The sequence below is a fragment of the Lycorma delicatula genome, chromosome 3, assembly GCF_047948215.1.
Source record: "Lycorma delicatula isolate Av1 chromosome 3, ASM4794821v1, whole genome shotgun sequence".
NCBI lineage: Eukaryota > Metazoa > Arthropoda > Insecta > Hemiptera > Fulgoridae > Lycorma > Lycorma delicatula.
The window spans coordinates 82,604,719-82,630,894 of NC_134457.1; the positions used below are offsets into that span (position 1 = coordinate 82,604,719).

A 26,176-nucleotide genomic window follows, 5' to 3' on the forward strand; every position below is an offset into this window, starting at 1 on the left:
ATGAATATTGTGGCACGCAAAAATGCCAAGCCTGATCAAACCCAGAATCCTTCGAGAGAATGTAGAGAAGCTACCACTCCACCACGGAGAGGCAGTAATTTTATGGCGCAGGAAATACAAACGTGTATGTTAAAAACACTTCCACAATAAAATGCAATCGCACTCCAGCATCTGCTGTTTGATGCACACAAGATGGTACAAGGCAGGTCCCGTTAAAAATTAAACAATTCAGGAAGGAAATCTTAATATAATTCAACAATTTATGTATTATTTAAATAAAATATTTTATTGTTTACATTGAATAATACTAGTCTTATATTAATATCAATTTACACAAAAAAAGAGCTAAAACAAGAAATAAGAATTAAAACATCTAATTCTGAAAATTGCTACACGCACGCTGTACACTTAGCTCCGATACTCCTAAACGGTATCATTAACCGTATTATAACCTTATAATACGGTTAATGATAAATACCTATTCATTTGACCCTTCTGATTTTTCTCATTACGCTAAAATAAGTTGTTTAACCTTTCTTCCCTTCATAATTTTACAATCTACAGCTTTCTACTACCCTTTTGATGCATACACATCCGAAAATACTTAAAACTTTCATATCCTCTTTTCATAAATCTTCCTATATAGAGAACGCGACTTTCTATACCTGAAACAATTTTTTTATGACCTCATTTCTAATAGCTCTTATCAATTTTTCATATGCATTTACTTTTCCTTATTTGATCTTCCGCAGGTAGGAGATTATGCAAACCGTACCCCATCTATATATTCATCAAACTGAATGAACGAAATCTTATTGCATTTAATAACCTCATCTCTCTCTTTTCTGTTTAGCCTTCGGAACCATCGTAAGGAATTACTTCAGAGGATGAATGAGGATGATATGTTAATAACCTCATCTACATAAAATTTAAAAAAATACGGCAATAGTCCCTTCGGGAAAAATATTCTAGTTATCAATAAATAACGGTCCAATTATGATAACTTAATAGTCTATCTAATAAGAGAAAAAATATCTGTGTTTACCAGAGCACAGTTTAAGAGAAATTAAAAAAAAAAACATTTTCTCACTGTCTTGTCTATGGAATATTCAAATGACTTTTTAATAGAGTAAAGCGCATCCATCCAAATAAACATATTTTATTCCTTTTTTTATTAGCCTACTTAACAGAGCATAATTTTATAAATTTTTATAATATCTATTTAAATTATCTTAAAATGAAATATTATTGTGGGTTTGTCACCCAATATGTGGAAAACAGAGGTACTGATTTAATTTGATCAACTTTATTTGTTGTTTTACAGTTTTAACTTAAATTTTACAGATATCTTTTTCTAGGTCGTGCAAGACTAGAGAGAACTGTGCCATATGATACATAGCCATAGAGTAGGAGGTCTGTTCGGAATAACAGAACATTTTTAATTACGCGCCAACGGAGATATTTAGTGATGAAATTCTTATACTTCATTGCCATTTTTTTTTTTTTTTTAATTACTGATCCTTTTAAAAGATTTTTCCAACGATTTATTTAAAATAGAACTGAACGAATTTCTTTTGTAGAAACAATATTACCTCTTGATAAGTTTTTAAACAATACTAGTTTAAAAATAAAAACCGTGAATTTTTCATCTTAGTTTACCTATACAAATAGCGTTCAAATAATTTTCATTGGCGGCTTCTAGATTTTCCTTTTCACTATTATTTCAAGCAATTATTATTTTAAACACTTTTTATAACATTAATTATGAACTTTGTGACGTTCCTTATTAAGGTTTTCAAAATGATCCATCCAGGTAAATACTGGGGCAGTTTTTTTTTTATCATTAGTGTATCACGATCACCTGACGTAACTATCACATTTCTTTTGTAATCTAAATCACATATTATTACACATCTAATAGAATGATAAGATATCTATTTATATTTACATTTCAGGAATGGTTTCAGATGTTTAAAAAATAAATAATTTCACAAACTTCTTCGGGGCTCCTATTATCGTTCCAAAAAACCATCTGCATCTGGAAACATTAAATATTTAAATATAAATGTCTAACAATGTTTGTAATTACATTCAATGTGGAGTCGTACGTTTTAAAATCAAATCTCTTCTTGTAAACCTCCCCTCGATGTTTCGAAGAACTTATTAGTAATTTAATTCAAAAAATTAGAAATTTATGAAAAAAATAAGTAAAAGAATTTCAAATCTATAGTGAAAACAAAACCCTGAACACATAGTATGTATATCGACCAAATACCACATCGTTTAATTCACAAGTATAACGATACGCAAGATGAATGTAGAGTCTCCAATATAAGTGTACATGTCGTGCAGTATAAGTTACACTCTAAGCGTAATTCAATACATGTCTGTATATTCTAGAACATGTCAAGTGCAACAATATCAATAATATGAACACGGACCAATACGGTCACGCACCGCGATGCATATCTTTAACGGTACGTAGACTACCGATATTGAATGTAATCTATATCGCAAACGGATCAGCGATAGTCTCAAACAGTCCAGATTGAATAACGAAACAATTAACGGCTGCAGGAAACACCTAATGGACGTGTTTCCTGCTTTTTAACACCGCATCGATCGACCTCCATTAAAGAAAATATATCGACAATAAAATGTATTCAGTATACATTTTGCTACCATCCTCTTCAGGGCTGCAAAATATATAAAATAATAAGTCACGCATAATAAGCTAATGTACATATTACAAAGCGATGTCCTGGAACGAGTAGAAAGCGTAATGTGTTAATTTAAGTTCAAATCACGTTTTGAAAACGGTATATTTTTAATAAAAAGATCATATTACTCTCTTTAACAACTTGGAACAAACCCATTCGATTCCCGTACAGAAGAGTACAAATCGTAAATTTGAGCGTTTAAAGATAAGATATCCTAGAAAATTCAAAAATTCAATCTCACAATTAAATCTTTCAAACTAGCCGTAGATCAAAAAGCAAGCACACTGGAACGAGTAGCACATACGCACATAAAATGGTGAGGAATCAATTTTTAATAGTGTGATACTTAGTCTTCCTTTTTCTACTTAAAATATATTCATAAAAATATCTTTTTTTAAATACTTTTATTTATAGTACCATCAACAATTAAAGTCATTAACGACTCATCCAGTGTAATATAACTGTACCGGTAAATTTGTAGTCTCGAACAAACTCAGGTCGACTATTCCTAATACGTGTGGTTAATTGAAACCCAACCACCAAAGATCACCGGTATCCACGATCTAGTATTCAAATTCGAATAAAAGTAACTACCTTTATTAGGATTTTAAGTTGAGAACTTCGACGACGAGTTTACCACTAGACCAACCCGCTGGGTTAAGAGTATCTTATTTTACATATAATAAACAAATATCTATTTTACATATTTATAACATTTTGTTAAATTTACTATTTTAGTTAATATTTATAATTATTAAAAATATATTACTGAAAAGAAATTTGCACAGGAAATCGGTTAAAAAAAGATAGATACCCGACTGTTTTAACAACCGACAAAAAACGAATACCGGATTAACTTACAAATAAAAACTAAAAAACTCATTATCTTTTGTTCTTAATACACAAGAAAGTCATATAAGAGATATAAAGGAGATAAGCCCGTACGCAGTATATTACCTCCAACAATGGATAATTAATTAACTTGGCAATACCATCAATTGTTCTTAATTATTTAATTAACAGAGTTAATTAATATTCTATGTCCCCCCCCCCCGGAACACATAAATAATTAATTAGAAATGTCTGTCCAGTCAGTAGAGGCTGAAGAAGGTATAAGAAATGTGTATAACCAATAATCGATCCCAAATAATATGTAATATAATACATTATTTATTAGTAATTATAGAAAACCTACTTGCAAAACTTTAACGACAAGTGGAGACATATTTTGATGTAGCCACAAAAAAAGATAATGTGAATTACTGCCATAAAATTAAACACTAAAATTACAGTAGACACTCGACGAGCAGAATCAAAACATTTTTTCAATTTCTGAAAAAGTCACGAATGCAAACGGAATATATTCTACATTAATTACACACAATTACTTTTTTTACTTTACACAACAAAGAAGAAAATAAAACCGTTATAGAAAAAAAATTTCGTGACAGAAAAGCACTTTCAGTTTAAGCCAAGGTCATGAAATATCATTTCTATTAGTGTGTAGTTTCTTCAGAACATGCAACAAAAATTCCTTATTTTCGTAAAGCACATGACATATGAATAAATTAAAATAAGCAAGCTATCGTTTAATACTTCTACTCAAGTAAATCTTTAGATCAGCGTAAAAAAACGATTAACAAAATAAATACAGTTCGTTGTCTTCAGTTAGAAAAAAATAACACATCGTGATAAATATAACATTAACAGTTATTTCATTCTACTTTCCTCGCATCATAGTTATAGGAGCTATGCTGCAAGAAGAATGATAACGAGTCAAAAATGGGGTATGAGTTTTTTGCATTTCTCAACGTTTCATGGCCAAGAACCCCCCCCCCCACCACAAAAAAGGTACGTACAAACGAATGTACGTGTGTTGGTGGTGTTTGAAACTTAATAACTTTTGACTGGATAAACCGATTTTGATGAAATTTTGTATAGAGACTCGTTATTTGGGGAAATGTGTTGGCAAAACTTTTGGGGAGTCAGTATCTCCAGGTGGTTAGGAGGGTTTTGGGGGTCAATTTTCTCAAGATTTTGCAAACATAGTCCCAGTTTATATTAAGCTCAGTACATGCGTGCATACTTACCATTAAAAAAAACAAAAATTGCCCCAAAATTCCCCTTTCCCAAAATGAAAAACAATCTACCTTCTATTATTGCATATTTTTTAATCGGATTGTAACTTATAACTACGCATAGTAGTAATTCAAAAGACCCAAAAGAAACGTCAATATTGAGGGTGGAGAAGCCGATCAAAGTTTAAAAATATCAGTTTTTTTTTTAATTTTCCCAAAATATTTTGGCTTATTTAAAATTTAAACATTATTAATAATATTAAAATAAAATCAATCATAATTCATCCCTCCAAAAAAAAAAGTTTAGGTAATTTTTTAATTGGATTTTTTATAAGTTTCTTTCATTTAACGTAGACAAACCCAAAAAATTCTTAGGAGGTGATTTTGGGAGCGGGAGAGCAGAAAAAAATTTTAAAAGTATTTGATTTTTTAAAACTATTTTTGGTTTATAATGATACTTTTTATAATAAAGCTTCATCATAGATTACCCCCACCCAAAAAAATAATCTTCGGTTACTTTTTACTGGGATAATTATTCTTCCACTATATAAAAATAAATAATTAATGCCAGGAAAGTATGACAACTTTTTTGTCAGCTTTTTTATAAATTGATTTAACCGTATATTAAAAAAATAGTGAATATTACTTTGAAATAAATTAATGAAATGTTTTCGCTAGTATGGTGTGCGAGTACCGAAAGCAAGCATTCTTATCAGGATTGATCCGAAATTAACAAAACGTCGAAAAATATGTCGATGAGAGGTAGCGGAAACGTATCGAACAAGTCAGGTGAACGATAAAATGTGCGCGCGCGCGTGTGCATATGTATAAACACTAACATTACATTTTACAAACAAAAAAGCTATAAAGAACGCATGGTTGTCTTCACTCATCAAACTCGTTTTTATTAGAGTAATTACTAATTGAAAACTGACAAGTACGAACAGGACATGCATAAAAGCCATTAAGATTTTACCATAATTCTAAATTATCATTATAAGATGACACGTAAGGTTCACGCAGCCTATTTTCATACTCGAGTATATAAATTACTGCCACCGAACTCTCTCCAAATATTTTATTTTACTTTCCAATACTTTACAATATTTCAGATCGACATACTTTTTTTTTTAACCCTGTCTCCTGGAATCGGACCCACAATTAAGCATTAACACGGTTCCGGGAGGTGCCTTCTCCTCTATTCGCCAGATGAGGGAAACGCCATTTCAAAAAAACTACTAAAATCTTTCATTAACTTCAAAATACAGGTATTAGTTGGTCTACAACACTTTAAAAATACAAAGAATTAGAATACAAAAAGTGTAGTAACCCTTAAATAATTTTTCAACTGTTAAACATAAAAAAATAAAACTTAGCAAAAGGTTTTTAAGCTCAAAACGAACTATTTTCGGTAGGAAGCCATCCCCCCCCCGGCACTAAGTGCGCGCATACTCTAAAATTTTAAATGGAAAAGGTAGGGAGGGGTTTGTCACAATTTTATTGAGAAAAGATTAAACTAAAGACATTGGGCTACAACCCTAACCAAAATGGCGGTCAATTAATATTTTTCAAAGCGTTTCAAAAGTAGTCTACAGTGAACTCCAAATAGTAATCTCGTATCAAGAAATAGATCATTTTGGGAAAGTACATTAGCTAAATTCTTTTTTTATGTTTCACTGTCGACGTTAATTTAACAGATGCTAATGTAAATCACTTTGAGATTACCTGTGAAAAATATTAAACGGTCTTTAAGTGGTCTATTTTGGTTAGGGTTTTCGTGGCACGAAGATTTTTTAGTCAACATTTTTGTTTTTCAATGCTCTTTAAAATGAAGAATCAAAACCTTATTTTTCCCTTTGAAATTTCTGAATTAACCCCCTCGGATGTATGTCTTATACCAAAAAATAGATCGTTTCAAGACGAAGAGCATTTGCTAAATTTCATTTTCTATATTTAAACGCTGAAAAATTATTTATGGGTGTACTTTCTTAGTTACCAGCCTATGTGTACAGGTCGTGTATATATATGGTATAATTTCAGTGGAAGTTGTATGAGTCCTGAGGGGATTTGGTGAGCTCGGTTACGAGCTCACACAGTTCCTGACGGGCCACGGCTGTTTCCGCCAATATCTCCACAAGTTTAAGAGAGTGGATGATAACGCGTGTCCATATTGCGGAGACCTGGATGACGTGGAACACGTTGTGTTCCACCGTTTACATTGGGAACCCTTGAGTCATAATTACAGACATCTGGGTCCTCTCACACCAAAGAATATAATAGAGATGATGCTTTTCAACGAGGAAACATGGAATTCCATCTCTCGTACGATCACCCGTATTATCAGGAGTAAGTAGTCAGATTCGAAGACAGAACAGCCTGAGAAAGTCCTAAATATTCCAGCTGCTAGGTGAAGAATTAGATCAGAGAGTCATGGGGGATGGACAGCCTCCTACGGAGCCGTAGTTCGTTCGCGCTTGCGTGGATGGGCTATGGTGATGATGCACGAGGACTCTCGAACCCCTGAGCCTGAAGACACCCCCCCGGGGCTGAGAGTACTTCATTGTGGCCCGGCCCCGGTGAGGAGAAGTGGTGAGATAGGAGTTTTCGTCGGTAGGGTGCAGATATACATACGCTCTTAGCAACATCTAGCGGAACCTGTGCAAGTCCGACACTGCCACATTTATGGGGCATGCGTAAATAGAATTTCTCCGACTCAAAAAAAAACTTTTTCCAAACATAATGAGAAAATTTTTTAAATAAAAATTACACTTTCTGCATAATCATTTTGTAAATATATATATATTTTTTTTAATTTTTACCTGTCATAATTATTTGGTATTGGATCGTTATAGACCAATGATGACCAATCAGTCATTCTGATACAAAATAAAATTTAAAAGTGAATTTTCTAGCGAATTAGTGAATGGCCTTATAGGATACATATAGTATATGATACAGCAGACCAACGGAAGACAAAACAGAGACAGCTCAAACTGCAGTTATTTGAATATCACTTTTAACCGCTGATGCAATTGGCTTTACTCTTGGTTCTGTTTGTAACTACTCTCGTCTGCTGGTGTCAGTTTTAAACTGACAAACCTTAGAGCAATAAAATTTCGTTCTTTGCAGTTGTGCTTTTTAAAATGCCCAGTTCGATCGAAGAGAACCCACCGGGTTGGTCTAGGGGTTAACGCGTCTTCCCAAATCAGCTGATTTGGAAGTCGAGAGTTACAGCGTTCAAGTCCTAGTAAAGCCAGTTATTTTTACACGGATTTGAATACTAGATCGTGGATACCGGTGTTCATTGGTGGTTGGGTTTCAATTAACCACACATCTCAGGAATGGTCGAACTGAGAATGTACAAGACTATACACTTCATTTACACTCATACATATCATCCTCTGAAGAATTATCTAAACGGTATTTACCGGAGGCTAAACAGGAAAAAGAAAAAAAATGTTCGATCGAAGAAAATGTTCTATAGTGGAAACTGTATCCTAGCACAGAGTATTCTACACAATTTGGTTTAAAAAATGGCTTATAATAAGAAGGTCGGTTTCAAATGCAAAACGAAAAAGAGGCACCTCCCGGCCATAGCTCCTATTCAAAGAAGACTTTCTGCCGGTCCGAAAAAATCTACACGTGAGTTATCACAACAAAGTGGTGTAGAATGCATATCCTGCCGTAAGATCCTTCATAATTTAGATTTTAAATCATATCGAGTAACAACTACGCAGTATGTTAAGAAAAGAGACAAACCGAAACGCCTTAATGTGACTGACCTCAAAAACATTTTCGATTGTCAGATAGACCCGACGTATTTCATATCAGGTAAGGTATAGTTTTATTTATAGATGCATGTTAACAGCACCCGGTATCGGAAGACTAAAAATCCTCACCGGAATTTTGAACACCCGCTTATGATGAGAAAATCGGTGTATGATAAGCTGTTTCTGTTGCAGTGGGGCCAATTTTTTTTCGACCGGACAGTCATTAGATCTACATGTAACACTGTACACCGTACGGTACAATTTTCAAAGAATTTTACATTCAGATAGCAGATCTTGAAAAATAATACGGCTTCTTCCAATAAGTCGGAGCAACGTGTCCCTCATACTAGCACGTGTTCATGTGGCTTTTTACAGAACGAACTGCAAACGGAGAGCGGTTGCCTCCGAGTTCCCCAGATTTGTTTAATTACGATTTTTTCATTTGGTTCGATTTGAAGGACAGAGTTTACGAATCAAATCCCTAGCCTATTGATGAATTGAAAGCCAACATTTAACAAGAAACTGACGACAGCGGTTTGCGTCAGATGAATCTCAATGTGATCTAGCACAAAGTGCACTGCTGCGTAGAGCGCTCATTTTGAATATCCTTTCTAAATATATGGTAAATATGTTAACTTTGCTAATATAAATACGGAAATCATCGAATCTTTTCATTTCATCCATAAATACATGTATTTATATTTTTAGTGTACAGCGATTCGGTTTCAACTTGCTCACATATTTATACAAGTATGCTGAACTTGGCGTCCAGCCGTATAAAAAAGAAATTACAGTAATTTCTTTATTAAGGCAAATTTCTTTAAAGAACTGAATTGCATAATTTAAGAAGGCAATATAATCGGAGATATATTACCGACATCGAATTTTATGGTAAGCTTCAAACGCATGGGCTAGATATAAAAACTGTACAAATTACAAATTAACAGAAATTGGACAAATTATTTAAAATCTGAAAATTATTAATAGCCTTCCTAACTCTTTTGATTGGATATCGCAAAACCTTTACTATTTTATGATACATGGAGGGGAGCAATACAGATTAAACAAATAAATCATAAATGAAGGCCTTTAGTAAATGTATCCAAACAAATCGCACTCTTTTAATAACATAATATAAATAACAAACGAATGAGTAAATAACTAAATATAAACTATGATGAAATATTTAAAAAACGCACAAAAAGAGAACACCGGGAAAGGTCAGAATAAATTTTGTATGTAGTATAGAAATCATGATCAGTACAAGTTATAAAACTGTTTAGTCTAGCTTAACCGGCTCATAGTGCAGTATAAAAATCAATGACGTAATCGGCTCGCTACACAACCAGTTTTAACTTGGAAATGTCTCCCACTCTTCCATAAAAACATCCTGCATGATATCACACTTGCTTGGAGCTTGATGCATAAGCCGCATTACTGTATTATTATTATTATTATTACAGTATAACATCACCTCTACAATTAGTATTATTACATTAAAGTAATTGAGTAATATATATTTTTAGATAAAACCCGTAGGTAATTAATGTAAACAAATAATTTATAACCGTTACACCATTTTATAGCGGTGAAACGCTCCTAAATTTCTTGATTTTTTTCAATACTTTTTTGTTCTTATAATAAAAATTGCACCAAGAAAACAACAGAAAAAATGTTGTTACTTTAACTGTACTTAACGAGAATTCCGCTACTCTAGTGAAGTGTACTTGAAATATTTTTTTCTTTCACAGACTACTCCACTCCATAAAAAAAAAGTTTGTTCATAAAAGTTAAATAAAAGTATAGTACCTAAATGTATACTAAACGAATAATATATAACAAAAAAATATATATATTAAAAGCAGGTAAAACAAATTAAAACATTATGAACATAAAGCACTATTATAATTTCTTCTTTTTTGGTTTTAATGAGTCTACAAATTCCAAATGAAATATCTATTCAAATCGAGTTTAAAAAATACAGTGTAAAATTTCATAGCCCAAATTTTCTTACGACTTATTAAGAAGTATAAATGCTGATACAAACTGCAACTCAACCGATTAAAAATATACGCATTTATTCTGAAAATATGCAACATTCAATGGCTCAGGCCGGCAAATCCATTTAATGAAATCAGAATTTCTTTATTTCTTCAATCAACTAACTGGTTATTTATTTAACTTCTATATGATATTATAGCATCAGTGGCGTATGAAATAATCGTAACTCCATACTTGTTAGGGTTACAATTTTATTACGGAAACCCTTAACTTTTCCGATGAAAGCGTATAAACTACTTCAGAGATTTGTAATAAATAACACTACAGACGCAATAGGTGCTCCATAAAAGAGGTTCTACCCTAGTTGATATTCGGATAAACGGGGAACAAACAACTACTCCTTTGCTATTTTAAAGACCAACAAAACTCTTCTGTATGGTATATTATTTCTCACGATTTTAATGGAATATCCGTTCAAAGGCCAATCAAATTTCTATAGAAAAAATGTACAATAAATTTATGGGATCAGTAATACAAACGTTAACGTGTTAAAAGTTCCGACTACTATAAATAAAATTGTAATTTAATGTGTAATTATATTTAAGCACGAAAAATTTATCCTTGACACTTCTTAACAGGGAATTCCAGTCTACCTCATTGTCAATTCAATAAGTTCAATTAATAATAACACTGATATAAACTGAAAGTTAATTATAACTTTCATTTTAAAATAACGCAATTCTTTTCTTCCGCAAATAACACTTCCAAAAAACTTTACATAATAATATAAAAAGGAATTCATTCTTGTGTCTGGAAATTTAAATAATTACATTCAGTATCAGAAAATAGTAATTATTGCAAATTTACAATACAAACCCATCATGTCAAAAGAACTAAAAATTCTTTAAAAAAATCACGTCGTGATTAAAATAACTAAAAACTCTTAAAACATTCAAAGAAAACTGATTATGAATCTTTTCTGTTAAGCAACCTCTAGGGACTGGAAAGAAGAGAAGAAAATAAAAAAAACTAAATTTTTATAATCCATTTTTACGAAAAAGAACTTATATCTATCAGAAAACAATATCAATTATGTTTATTTCTTAATAAAACATTTATTTAATTAGATTAAAATAAATTTTATTATAATTATTGACGTTACTGAAATGTGCACTTTATTCTGGGAATCCACAGGGGAAAAAACTAGCTTATTTCCAGTTTTACAGGGAAAAATTCGTAGTTTTCAGCATATTAATACAGATTTTATAACATTTGCATATATGTAAGTGAAAGTTATTTAAAATATTATAATTATTTAATTTAAAATAACGATTAATTAAAAGAAAAAAATAATGCAGTGAGTCTATTTCAATTAAAGGAAAATCAAATTAAAATTCCCCTTTTTAAATTTTATTAAATAAAAAACTAGCTTTGGGTTATTGACTGTAAACTAAATTATATTTCATAAAGTGCTTAATGCATTTTGTAATTTAAATTTTTATTTCATAATGTACAATATTTAAAATATACTGGAAAATGAACTTACTAACAGCGACTATCAAGCAAAATGTCTAAGACAATATTCAGTTATTTCTATAATACTATCTACAATAACCGTTACCAGTAGATTTTTTCCTTAATAAAGCAAGTTTCTTTTAGTATTACAAATTGAAATCATCAACTGTAAGCAACACAAATAACCAAACACAAAAGCGTTTTTGCAATTCAACAAAATAATAAGCGTTTATCTTTTAAAACACTTTTCAATAATTACTTCAAGAAAAAAATTAAAACTATTATGATATATATAACAATTGATTTCATCTATTTTTTTAAAATTTGATAAATTTCAATCAACGTTTACTTATACAAAAAGTGTATAATTCCGAATTAAAAAATTACAGAATATTTTTAACGATAACAAAGCATGCCAAAAGTTTTTATTGAAGTAATGAAAATATTTGAATGTAATTTTTCGTGAATGGGCAAACTGTTTAAAGTAAATAGACTAGCGAAATATAACAACTAATGCCTAACACGACTTCGGTAGATATGTAACTGCAAGAATTTTATAATTATTTTTTTAATTCACTTCTAGAGGTAATGAAAATAAGTTTTCTTTCAATTACGCAGTTACAGGGGGAAAAGCTTGACAGTACACCGGTCATGAAATTCACTTCACAGGTACCTAATGTTTATAAGTTTTACTTACACTGAAGTAAACACATGCAAAAAAAAATAGGTCAATAATCGATTACCCCATCCCCTAATTTAATACCAAGGCAATGACATAAAATGGCGCATTGTTTACCTGTTTTCCTGAAGGACGTGGTAATGTTTCGGTACCATTAACTACTGGAGCCTTATCCGGCTCTTTCTGATCGGTTGTCATAGCCACTTCGGCAGCAGGCATTTTTAAATCTACTAAAGTCACTTTGCACAACACTGATTAAACACTCATAACTTACAAAAATGTAATCAAAAAATATCAAATTTTATGAATTCTTTTAAAGGTATCTCACATTTTATTCTATAAATTGGTAGTAATAAATTATCTCGATTAAAATATAAGGTTATGTAAATTAAAATCTGAAGATAATTAGCTAGAATTAAATAACAGTTCACACTAAAATATGCCTTAACGTAAATGAAATAACGAAACTATACACGTTTAATTTTAAAAGTAAACAAGCATTCAAAACACGACACTCTGACACTGCTGCAGCCAGACGCTACGAAGCCTGCAGTTTGACAACAAAATAGCGTGGAGCCATCTCGTGGATTACGAGAATCACCATGGTGGATCACTAGTACCCCCACCATTTTCTCCTCACACATTACAGCTGAAGGTAGGTATAAGTTTTTCAGTGCTTTTTACTTGGGTAGAATGACAAATAAAATATACTTATCAAATTAATGAAGATACTTCAGCACATTTATCACAGTATATCTATAAAAAAAAAATCATTTCCTAACTGTTATTTTGTACTAAGAAGCATACGCTATCTATTGAGTTTCATTTAAACTAAAAATTTTATTAGTAACAGTACTACACGCACATCTAAACATTACCCATGCGTTACTGCGTCATGCATCCATGCCTTACAGTACACTGTTCAACAATGATTTTGTTAAATAAGAATGAATAATTGATTCTTATAGTATTTTTCATGCTGATTTCTTAAATTATTTTTCAGATCAATTATTTAAAATATAAATATATGGTATAATGTTAAGATGAAGAAACTAGATGTAAAAAAATAACTACAAAATAATTCATGTTATTGAAAATCATTTGAGCAAATATTTATTTGAACCAAATGAGAAAATTCAGGTTTTTTAAAAATTGTTAAATTAATATCATTTAAAAATTCATAGACAGAGTAATATTGCTTCTTTAAAAGAAAATCTTTAAATTGCATTTTAAAAAATTAGTAGGAAGGTTTTTTAAATGGTTTGGTAATTTATTAAAAATAGCAATGGAAGCATAGTAAAGGAAATCAAAGTATTTTGTTGGTTTGGTAGAGGATGGTATTGTTATTTTTTTAAGAAATAGTGATTATTATTTTTATCAAAGACTGCATATTCATAAATATAAACACAAAGTAAACATTTTTTTGATTTCTAAAATATTGGTCAACACTACTTAGAGATCTGACACCACAATAGACAATTGTCTGACAACCCAATGATCTGGCTTTTTTTTAGGAGCCCAAGAGATAATAGTAAACTTTAGATGAGAATATACAAAAGTATAGTAAATATTTAATAATGATAACAAGCTTATCATTTTATTAATTTTAGTTGTGCTATGCATACTCCATAAGAATATGTAGTAATACATACATAATAATCATATCAAACAAAAATTTTGTTGAATGTCTAAATTTTCTGTCAGTGTTCTCAAGGAATGTTTTAAGAACAAGTAGCAGAAAGTTATTATGTTATTGTTCAAAAAGAGTATTCCAAAAGAGAAGAATATATCTGAAAAACAGAAATAAAGTTTCAGTTTCAGGAATAAAACTGTCTTATATTTTACAAAAAATAACAGGATTGAAGTCAATTTAAATATGAAGGGACCCTTCAGTATTATAATTTTGTAATCTATCTTTACGATGTGATGAGTGTTTGATCAGTCTGTTTTTAATCTTTTAATAACTTGGGAAAAGGATGCTAAAATGTTTTAAAAAGGTTTTATTAATTTATATAAAACTTTTTCAAAGTGTTCCAGGAAATTTTCCCCGAACTTCAGGTACTGATTCAGGACACCAAAATGAGCAAAAAAGTTTATGTCGACATAAGTCCTACCTTGCTTTATTTTCCTTCTGGGCGCCATTTCGTTGATAATTTTAATTATCAAGCTGATAATTTTTTTGCCCGTTTTTATTTCCTCCATTAAATGTAATAAAAATTATTAATAAAGAATAATAATAGTAAATTAATAAAAATTATCATCTTGCATTTCAGTGCGCAAGTGTATTGCCTGGTTAATTGTCTGCATTAACTCTATCGTTTGTCAATGGATTTTTACAAATTAGGTCTCATTTTGTTCAAAATAAAATGCTTAATAATTTTTTTAATAAAAAAATCAAACAAATAATTACAAAGATATTGGAGATTAAAAAATTAAAATAGCTGCCTCTTTGAAATTGTTGAAGGTGAAATTTAAAAACTTTTTGAAATTTGAAAACATTTAAAAATTTTTATTTTGTAGAATAGGACAAATTTTTATTGTGTTAGATATGCCAAATTTAATTAAAGTAGGTTTACCTGTTCCCAAGAAATATTTTTTTTTGTTAAAAATTACAAAAAGGTGTCCAGAAGGAAAACTAATATAGATGTGAACATTTTTGTTCATTTGGATGTTCTGAATCAGTACCTGAAGTTCAGGGAAAACGTCCTGGAACACTCCATATAATCAGCATTACATGTACTGTGAAATTAATATTTGTTAAAAATTTTTATGGTTGTACAGTTAAGGATTGTTGTTTATATATATATATATATATATATATATATTAATCATACACTAAAAGATTTTTACATAATATCTAAAATAAAATAAAATATGAAGTATTGATGGAAGAACTTCCCCTGCAGGTGCGGAGGGAAGTTTTTTGACAAAATTATTGAAATAATGTTTTCATAAATTGTACCTTTAACAAGTTACAAATAAATCTTTTATTTATTTTAAAAACTTCATGTTAAGATAAAATGAACTCGTCAAGTTTTAGAAACTTTTCAGATTCTTTAAAAATGTATTATAAATATCAGTTTATTTATAGCATGAATTGATATTTGACAAATAAAATATAAAAAAAGTTGGTTGTTATTATTTGTATGCAATCAGTTTAATTCCATGTCGCATCTTTAATTAATGAGATTTTCACCAGACTATGCCTTGCACAGAGATCAATGTGAATTCTGCAGTGTTTATTTATTTGTTCTAAGGTAGAGCCTAAATGGCTGGGCCACTTTTCATAAAACAAACATCAAACTCTTACAATTTAATGTGATATTGATTAAACTAATGCAAAACAGTAAAAATAAGAAAACATTTTTAAAAAGGGTTTTTAAATATATTGAAAATATATCTAAAACGAATTACAATATAATCAAGAATATCTATTTAGTTTAATTAATTAAATTTTATTTACTGGACATACATTAAAGATATCTACTCCAATCTTTAATGAAGATTCAGGAATTATCTTTAATTTTATAAAAGATGCAAATATGCTTGATAAAATATACATACTGTAAGGTATGTAAGGTATACATACCTTATTTTAAGGAGAGTATCCCTAAAAAAAATACCCTACATCACAAACAATATGAACATTTAATCGACCAAGTTGAAACAAGTTGAGAATGTTAATTCAGAGTAGTTATTATTCAGGATACACTTACAATAATTACGCCATAACGTTCAATAATAATTCATAATGACTTAAAAAGAAGCTTTTTTAAGTTTTAATTACTTTTATTTCCAACCAAGTGATATCTTTTCTTCAGTATGGTAATATTATTTTTATTTTAATTATATTATTTTATCTTATATTGCACATCAATCAATTGTATTCGATACATACTTGTCCCCAGTGATTTAAAACTTTACTAGTTCAATCAATCATAAATCTCATAATTCTATATGGTATATAAACCATGCACTGTATGAAAGTAAAATGTTCATGTACAACTGTCACTTATTCTCATCAATATCTCCCTAAACTATGATCTTAGAAAATTAAATTTTGCTGAGGGTATACTGAATCCTCAGTGAGATTTTGCACACTTTGAGAAAAAATTAAATAATATAACCTGGAATGAATAAGAATTGGAGGTGAAATGGAAGTGAATTAAGTGAACTAGAAGTGAATTAAATAAAATATATCAAAGTGTGGAAGTAATTCCTTAAGGAGCGTAATTTAACATTAATGAGTTAAAATATACTCCTCCAATTAAAGATTTATTTTAAAAAATTTTTGAATTAATTTCATGCTAAAATTCAACATAGAGAAAATTATACAGTTTCCTAGGTCAATTTTTTTGATTAACCTGTGAGGTCTGTAAATGAAGTAATGAGACTAGTTTTTTGGCAGCCAAAGTGGCAACACTGTAAAGTTACTATTAAATGTATGGTTTTATGAACAGCTGATTTATATTAGATATTTATATTTTTAATCTATTGTTGCCATGTAACACATAAACAAATGTTCCATGAACAAGTTTTTGTTATGTGTTACAAAAATGAGTGATACCAATTATGAGCAACGTTGTGCAGTCAAGCTTTGTGTTAAACTTGGTGAGAATGCTACTGAAACTTTTTAAAAATTGAAAAGTGTGTATGAAGATGACGCTTTGTCACGAGCTCAAGTTTTTAGGTGGTTTAAAGTATTTTCAAGTGGCTGGGAATTAGCTGTGGATGATTCATGCTCTGGAAGACCGTTAACGTCAAAAAGTGACGACAATGTTGAGTGAATCAGAGACTTGATATGGTACAACTGGAAATTATCTGTCAGAATGATTGCAGAACAATTGAATTTGACTATATCACACAGTCCATCAAATTTTGACAAACGAATCGAACATGAAAATAGTTTGTGCAAAATTGGTCCCAAAATACCTCACTATTGAACAGAAAAACAACAGGGTGGAGTGTGCTGCAATCTTCTAGGGTGAATTGAAACTATACATGATTTTCTAAAAAATGTTATTACTGGTGATGAATCTTGGATATTTGATACTACCCAGAAACAAAACGCCAGAGCAAGGAGTGGCACACTTCAAACTCACTACGTCCCAAAAAAAGCAAAAATGAGTAAATCAAAAATCAAAATCAAGCTAATTTGTTTCTTCAATAGTAATGGCATTGTCCAAAAAGAGTTTTTGCTTACAGGACAGACTGTAAATCAATATGTTTACTGAGAAAGTTTTGAAAGCCTGTGGAAAACAGCTGTCCACATGAGACCAGCCATCAAAGACAGCTGGATGCTACATCATGACAATGGACCTTGTTACATGCACTCTCAATTAAGAGAGTTTTTGACAAATAAAAACATTTATGTAGTTCTTCAACTACCTTATTCATCTGAATTGAGCCCTGTGACTTTTTCCTGTTCCCAACTTTAAAAAAAACATCTCAAAGGACACCATTTTGGAACATCTCGATCCCCCCCCCCCCCCCCGACGGGAGAAGATCCCACCTCGTAGCGTGTCCAGTCGCTACACCACCCCCTCCGTTCCTAGCCAGTAGTGGCTTTAACGGAGGACATCTTCTCGCCCTCAAACTGATTGTGCACCACAGCTTTCAGTCCAGGCCCTGCAGAGATGCCACCGATGCAGATGCCCCGAGGGACATCTGCATCGGTAAAGTTCACCCCGAGATAGTTTTTCGTGTTTATGCCTTCAGAATGAAGACAACGGACACCTGCAGCTACCACGTCGCCCTCAGGAACTAAGCTAGAAGCCTAACCGCGGAACGAAGACCCCGCGCCTAGTCCTAACTATTAAAGAGCCAATTACTGAATGTCTCCGTACTAATAACCTCAACAACAAACTTTCCCACTAAAGTTTCATACATCGAAATTTAGACCTAGTTCCCTTAAGAACCTCGCTTAATACTCAAAATGAGTTTCTATCTGACTCCGCCCGGGAGAGGAGAATTAACGCCTACTCCCGCACAGCGCCATCACGGAGTCCCGCGTGACATTCACCATCTTTCGCAGACCGCCGCCAAGCATACAACCCCCCCCCCCCATGCACGCATGTATGCAGGGGCCATACCGCCCCCCTGCATACTACCAAAGCAGTACCCAGAGTAGCCCCGCGACAGTGTCGTTAGCTCATAAGTGCCCCCGTCGGAGCGCGACCGCACCCATCGGGCAAGGATAAACCTGCCCGCCGGCAACGGCCGCAACTCCGCCGACAGCGTAATTAAATACATGCCACCAATACATCTAACCGAGGCACGCTGCCTTAAGCGCCAACCTTCGGCCAGTCAACTGCCCAAGCGGTCCCTAGCCACCCAGGTTCCTATCACCTACTAAATCCCTTCGGCAGCCCTGCTCAGGGCGAGGAAGCGAAGGAAGCCAGCAACTATTGTCCACTCTCTACGAGTCCTCCAGTTGACTCGTAGATCAAAAATAGAGTTTACTCTCTCGAGTTCCCTAGCAACATTGGTACGCTTAGCTTCGTACCAGGGACATATGTGAAGGACATGGTCCACGGTGTCATCGACCCTACAGTCCGGACAGAAGCCGGAATCAACCAACCTAAACCTTGCCAATTTATCCCTAAAGGCACCATGTCCAGAGAGGAACTGGTGGTGTGCCGATTGGGGGATACCCAGCTAACCCCTCGCAACTCTCTAACATTGGGAAATATACCATGCGTATAACGACCTGTCAAAGAGGTATTCCACCTATCTTGCCAAGAGTCGAAACCTTGGTCTTCAATCTCACGCATACGCCCAGCAGTGAGAAGGCCTCCCTTCTTTGCAACATACCGCTGGCTACGTTCCATAGCCGAAATATCTACAGGTTTGATGCCCGCGATCACAGTTACTGCCTCTCGCGAGACAGTCCTGTAACCACCGACAACCGCTAACAAAAGATGACGCTGGGCTCGTAATAGAATGTCCCTATAACATTGGTACCGCAAACGATGAGCCCAGACGGGCGCAGCGTACAACATAATGGCTTCACAAACGCCTTTATAAAGAATCCGCATGGTATGGAAATTCAACCCCCAATCGGGATGGACCACTCTACGGACGCCGAAGAAAGCATGCCTTCTTCGCCACATACTGAAAGTGCTCCTTGAAAAGAAGCCTCTCATCAAGGATTACACCCAGATATTTCTGAAGGGTGCCATACCTAATTGAACGACCGTCCATCACAACCCGCGGATGGCGAGTTGCAGCTAGACGGCCCTTCAAAAACATCATAGTGGTTTTCTCCGCACTGAAAACCATCTTATGCTGAAGACTCCACAACCGCAAAACCCTACATGCCTGTGCCGCTCTGAGTTCAATCTCAGCACGTGAGCCATCCTCAACCAGCAGCAGCCCATCGTCGGCATAAGCCACAACGCGACAGCCACTGGGCAAACGTAGCCGCATGAGAGAGTCAACTCGATGGTCCAGACGAGTGGACCTAATACACTGCCCTGTGGACATCCTTTTGACAGGGTCTTTCCTACTTGCGAACTGCCATCATGAAGGACAACAGTTCTTTCGCTGAAATAACTCGAGAGAGTCCTAATTTCATCCTGCGTGCAACCACGCTTCTGCAACTGAAACAAGGCAGAGGGCCACTACAAGTTATTAAATGCCCCGGATATGTCCAAGAAGACACCGAGTACACATTCACTGCCTGAAGCCAGATCCAGGACCCTAAAAATCGCATCCTCTGTACTCTTACCGGGTCTAAAGCCATACTGGTCGTCCATCAGCATGTGATTCAGAGTGAGCCTACTATTAATGCGAAGGTAAAGTACCTTCTCGAAAATTTTCCCAACAACTGGTAAGAGCGTCAGAGGACGGTAAGAAGAACTAACGGTGGGGTCCTTGTCGCCACCTTTGAACAACAGCTTCAAAATTCGACGCATCTAGCAAGCCGGGAAATACCCGGCAAATAAACACCTATTGAACAACCTAGTCAACGGGCCAAGAACATACAACCTTGTACTCACTGCGTTTGCAATCCTCGATTGGTAGACTTGATACCACTGGAAGGTACACACTCGACCAGCAGCCGAAACACCAAAAGTAGATAAAAACCACAGTACTCTGGACGCACTAAAGGAGACCAGAGTATACCATTTTGGAACATCTCGATTCCCCCCCGAGGGGAGAAGATCCCACCTCGTAGCGTGTCCGGTCACTACACCACTCCCTCCGTTCCTAGCCAGTAACCATTTTGGAACAGTAGAAAATGTAGAAAAAAATGTAACTGATCATCTGAATGATATTCTGGTTTCTGAGTTCCAACACTGCTATAAAGAGTGGGAAAGCCGTTTCAAGCGTTGTGTGGCTTCCCAAGGGAACTATTTCAAAGGTGATAAGAGTCCATGTATAATTGGATTGTAAATAAAAAGTTTTTCTGAACCAGTCTTATTACTTTATTTACAGACATCGTATAAAAAATAAAAAAAGGGTTCAACTGTAAAGAGCTGTAAACAACACATACACAACATTTGTGTGTGTGTATATATATATATATATATATATATATATATATAGGGGTTGATTCACAAAGAATGTAACAAACTTCCAAGACTTGTTTTACAGGTGAGTAGAAGAAGAAAGTTCATTTAAACATACTTTCAGAAACGCAAAATTGAAAATTTTGTTTCATTTAATATCTAGTTAAAATCTGTCCCATTTTGATATGTTTTATTTAATTAACTTTGAAATACTTATGTTTCTATTTAATTTGTGTGAACTTTATTCATACCTTTTTACTGAGAATCAAATTCTCTATAATTTTTATTGTTTATTGCCTATTTAACAGTTATTTTACACCAAGCATAAATTAGTGTGTTTTTAACCCCAATCTTTTGTCTATTACACCAGATTTCTTAAAAACTATTAAAAATACAGTTTTGGGAACTATTTGTTCAATTTTTCTGGTCAGATTTCTTATAAAGCCTCTAAATTTATCCCTTAATTTGGGTTTCAAGAATTACAGTTTGGCTTAATTTAACTGAAGGTGCAGAAATCAGGGCAAAATCTTTCGCCAACTGGCACTTGCTAACAGAGCATTTCCAAACCTACATTTATATGAACTTTCTTCTTTTTCACCAGTAAAACGTTCTGAAATTTTGTTATAAGTTCTTTGTGAATCATTCTCTCTCTCTCTCTCTCTCTCTCTCTCTCTCTCTCTCTCTGTGTGTGTGTGTGTGTGTATGAGTACATGGTTAAAGAAATGCCTTAACTTATCCAAAAGATTTTTTGTTCATTTCTAATTAGACTTGACATATTATATTACTTGTTTTTCATACAACTTTCTATACATCTTAATAATTTTAACTATTTTATTGTAATTTATTTTTTTATAGCAAATGTTTATTGAACTAGAGTATTAATAAACATGCTATTGTAAATCATATATTCATATTGAATGCAAAAAAAAATTCAAATAAATTTAAATTTTTCTTATTATTGTCTTTTTTAAAAAAAAGAAAAATGAAATCATAATTAATGTAATTGTGTTGGTCTTATTTAGAATTTTATTTTACAAAGGATGCTAATTTTATAAATGTAGATAATGTTATGCAATTGTACTCTTACATCATGTCATCAACTAAAATAAGCCCAGGTTTACAACAATAAAACACTGGATATGATATCATTTCTAATTGCTTAAAATGAATGAGAAAAGTTTTCCTGACAATGTATGTACATGAGAGATTATAATGTATGATAACCACAATGGATCTTTTTTGCAGTTTAGATCAGGTGATGTAATAATGATATTTACCCATCCATACATCCTGAACAGATAAATAGAATTATTGTAAAAACATTAATTGGAAATATAAAATTTATTTAGCAACTATTGACTATTCATTCTAAATATAATAGCTTTATGACAAATAAGTCAGCTTTAGTTTATAACTAATGTTACTAAATTTTTTGAACTTTTTCTTAAATTTTAAAAATTTCAAAACATTAATTACTTAACAAAAATTATATATCATATATTAAAATGGTATACAATGTAAGCTTCTTTGCAATTAATGATTTAGTTCTACAAAGAAAGAAAAAATCGATTAAAGTAAAACTATTATCCAAATTTAGAAAATATATAAAATATAACTGTAATTAAAAACAATTTTCTTCCTTTTTTATGTTTGTTCTAGCTTCTCATCACTTTTTTAATGCCAAAAGATACTTTTTTAAGGAAGATAAATTATGTCTTAAAAAGAGTTAAACATTAAAACTAATAAAAATTAGGATCATGATGTGTGTTAAAAAGAAAAATGTTCATTATATGTTGTAACAAGCACTTCTTACTAAACTGCAGGACACTAATGTGTTTGTGAATTTTATTTGTGTATATGTTCAGTTGATTTAATTGCATCTACCAGTGCTATTATTTTTCAAAACTCAAAAAATATAAAAAAGGTTCATTAATTGGGTATTAAATGAAATTGTATGTAATATATATATATATATTTATATATGTAATAGGCTTCTTATTAAAGTTAAGCATGCAGAGTAGTCATAAAACGTAAAAAATTAAATAAAAAAGAATCTATAGAAATAAAATAACAGTTAAAATTAATCATTGTAATAAAAGAATATTCTAAAAATACTCTGATAAAACTTCAATATATATATGTAGTTAATATTTATATATTTTAACTTAGCAAAAACAATTCTTTTGTTATTGTATTTGTCCATATTCACCTCTGCACTAATATCTCAAAGACAAAAGTATAGAATCCGTTTACTACCAAGAATACAGAATCAATAATGCTTCTTACCTTATGCTTGATATTTTTTTCTAGTAGTGCTTTCGAGATTTTCCTTCATCATCAGTTAAACCTTTTGTTCCAAATCATGCATTAAATTCAAACCATTAAAGTTATAAGATATTTTTCAAGATTTTTGTACTTTTTTCTTTGATATATATATATATATATATATATAGACATTGTTGTTTTTTTTTTAGTTATCTCAAATTTAGTTAGCAGTGAATCCTTAAATATCTTCAATATTTTAAAAGAAATTGTGCGTCTATATCTTCTGTAATCCATATAAATACTGTAATCTCAGTTTCTCTGCTGGCTTTCAGCATTCACTCCAATATATAAATTCTAATATGACTGCAAACATATAATACACACACATGCATTTTAATAAGGAAGCTCAGATGAATGAATTGATCTATTAAAATGCTAGATCCTTCTTTGATTAGGTCCAGTAGATCCTAGTCCATTTCTAACACAAATAAGATTAAATGGATTCAGTTCACTTGAAGATTTTGAATTATGTATAGTGTTCTGTAGAATTCAGTGAATGGGTAGACATCAATAGTTTTTCAAGGAAAGAGAGTTGTAACTTGTTTTATTTGCAATATTTTTTTCCCTGTCTTTTTTTTTTTTTGTTGCCTGATTTGGACTTTTTGCAATTCAGCATTCCAAAACACATTACATCAACAAGTTTAAACTGTAATTTCATTTTTTTCTCAAGAATTTTTAGTATTTTTAAACCCATTGGAAATGATCCTTAAATGTTTAATGTTGGTAAATATCTAATGACATACAGAATAAATTATGTTAGTTTGTGAACAAATAAAAGTATTATTTTTAACCTCAATAATCAAAACTCATTTCCTTGATACGTCGCAAATCAAAATTCTCTGTAAATTGAAATCTATAATTTAAAAAAACAAAACATTTTTCCTGATAATTACTGCATGATTTTTTTATTCTTTTTGGTAGTTTTTAAACAAGTAACATTTCATGGTATATACTATGCTGCACAGCCTTGAGTCTAAAATAAATTCATTTTAATCTGCTAATTCACCCTCTGCATTTAGCCAGATTTTCTTAATACATTCTAAACACTTAGACTCTGAGGTTCTGCAAGGTTATTTTCCTAATTTTATAAATAAAGAATGTTTTTTACTAATTCAAAAAGTACTCATTTAGAAAAGATCATTCAGATGCAATAGATAAGGAATGAGAACCTGGTCAAATATAGACAAATTATATTTTAATATGTAAAATCACGACAAGTCCCAAATGAAAAAAAATATTACGACTGAGAAGATCTTAGAAAGAATAAATGTTTGAATATTGTATAGTGCATATATTGTAATTCAATATTTTACTAGTAATAACAGTGAAAAATAATTATTAAATTAAAAAAAAGAAAAATTATAATTTATATATGTCAGCAAAATGAAAAATCAGGCCTATTGCAATGTGCCTGGTAAATTGGAAAATTATTGGTTAAGTGGAAATTATAAATATAATCTAAACAAACTTAACCTATGCTTGCTAGTTAGATTAGCAAGAAAAGGTTAATTTTGGTTAGATTATATTTATAATTATAAGCAATAATCCAAAATATTATATTTCATTTTCCAGTTACCTGGGCACATCGCAATAAGACTGAATTTTCTATTCACCTACGACATATATGTTTTCTAAATAATTATTAAACTGTCCTCAACTGTTTTGAATATTAATATCAATTTTAAATATTTAATGATAAAAAACTAATGGAATACAAAAATGAAATACACAAATCAATGTAATTCAAATGTAATGAATTTTGGTTTGTTTGGCAAACAGTTCGTCGATGAATCTAAAATAACTGTACATGTTATCAAAAAAAACTAAAATTATTTTATTATAAAATAATTAAAATCATATTTTTCAAATATTTGAAAATAATTAATCAGCATGATAGAATGTAACAACATTTTAAAAATAAAGTAAATATCACTTTCTAAATTTAAAAAAAAATGATTTGTTTAACTAGTGAATATTTAAAAATATACATATATTTATCATAATTTTCATAAGCCTTTTAGTAAATGACATGGGAATTTGTAATATATAAAAAAATATCAAACCTGACTAAATTAAATAATAATGATTTTGATCAAATAGTGATTTAATAATGATTGTGCCATAAATGAATATTCTCTTTCTGTTTCCTGCTGTAAGGCAAGTTCTTGAGATGTAATTTTCTCTATTCCTCCCTGTTCATTGTTTTTTCTTTCCATTCATTGTTTGATCATATCCTCCATTTTTCTTGTGAACATCCACTAATTTACTTTTCCTTTCAGAAGCAAAGGAGTCATAAAAGGTATACTTATACTTCCAAAGTAACATGATTTCACCTTTCCTTCCAATTACATGACTAACCCAATTTTACTTCATTTTAATAGTATACCTACTACCCTCATTCAATTTTTTATAGAACTTCTGTTTTACTAGCTTATCTGTCCATTTTATCTTTTCTGTTTCTCCATGTCCTACTTTTCTAAATTTCAATTATCCCAGTCTTCATGTTTTTGAGCTGTGTAACATTCCACTGTTACTTAATGATTTTTCCTTGAAAAACTCTCACTTTTTTCTCATA

General features: G+C 31.6%; 2 protein-coding genes across 7 annotated transcripts in view; one reads left to right on the forward strand and one right to left on the reverse strand.

The window, feature by feature from the left end:
* The window catches only part of LOC142321739 (uncharacterized), a 448,717-nt gene extending 435,413 nt beyond the window's left edge, over window positions 1-13,304 (reverse strand). For 3 of the 6 annotated variants that reach the window (XM_075360075.1, XM_075360074.1, XM_075360072.1), the window contains exon 1: window positions 12,881-13,304. In XM_075360075.1, the coding sequence (XP_075216190.1) occupies window positions 12,881-12,982 (102 nt within the window). In that variant the 5' untranslated portion in view covers window positions 12,983-13,304. The remainder of the gene's footprint in view (window positions 1-12,880) is intronic. The other 3 variants (XM_075360077.1, XM_075360073.1, XM_075360076.1) reach the window with 1 other exon arrangement.
* LOC142321742 (uncharacterized) overlaps window positions 13,305-26,176 on the forward strand; it is a 55,385-nt gene continuing 42,513 nt past the window's right edge. Inside the window, exon 1 of the mRNA XM_075360079.1 lies at window positions 13,305-13,418. The gene's annotated coding sequence lies outside the window, so the exon portion shown is untranslated. The remainder of the gene's footprint in view (window positions 13,419-26,176) is intronic.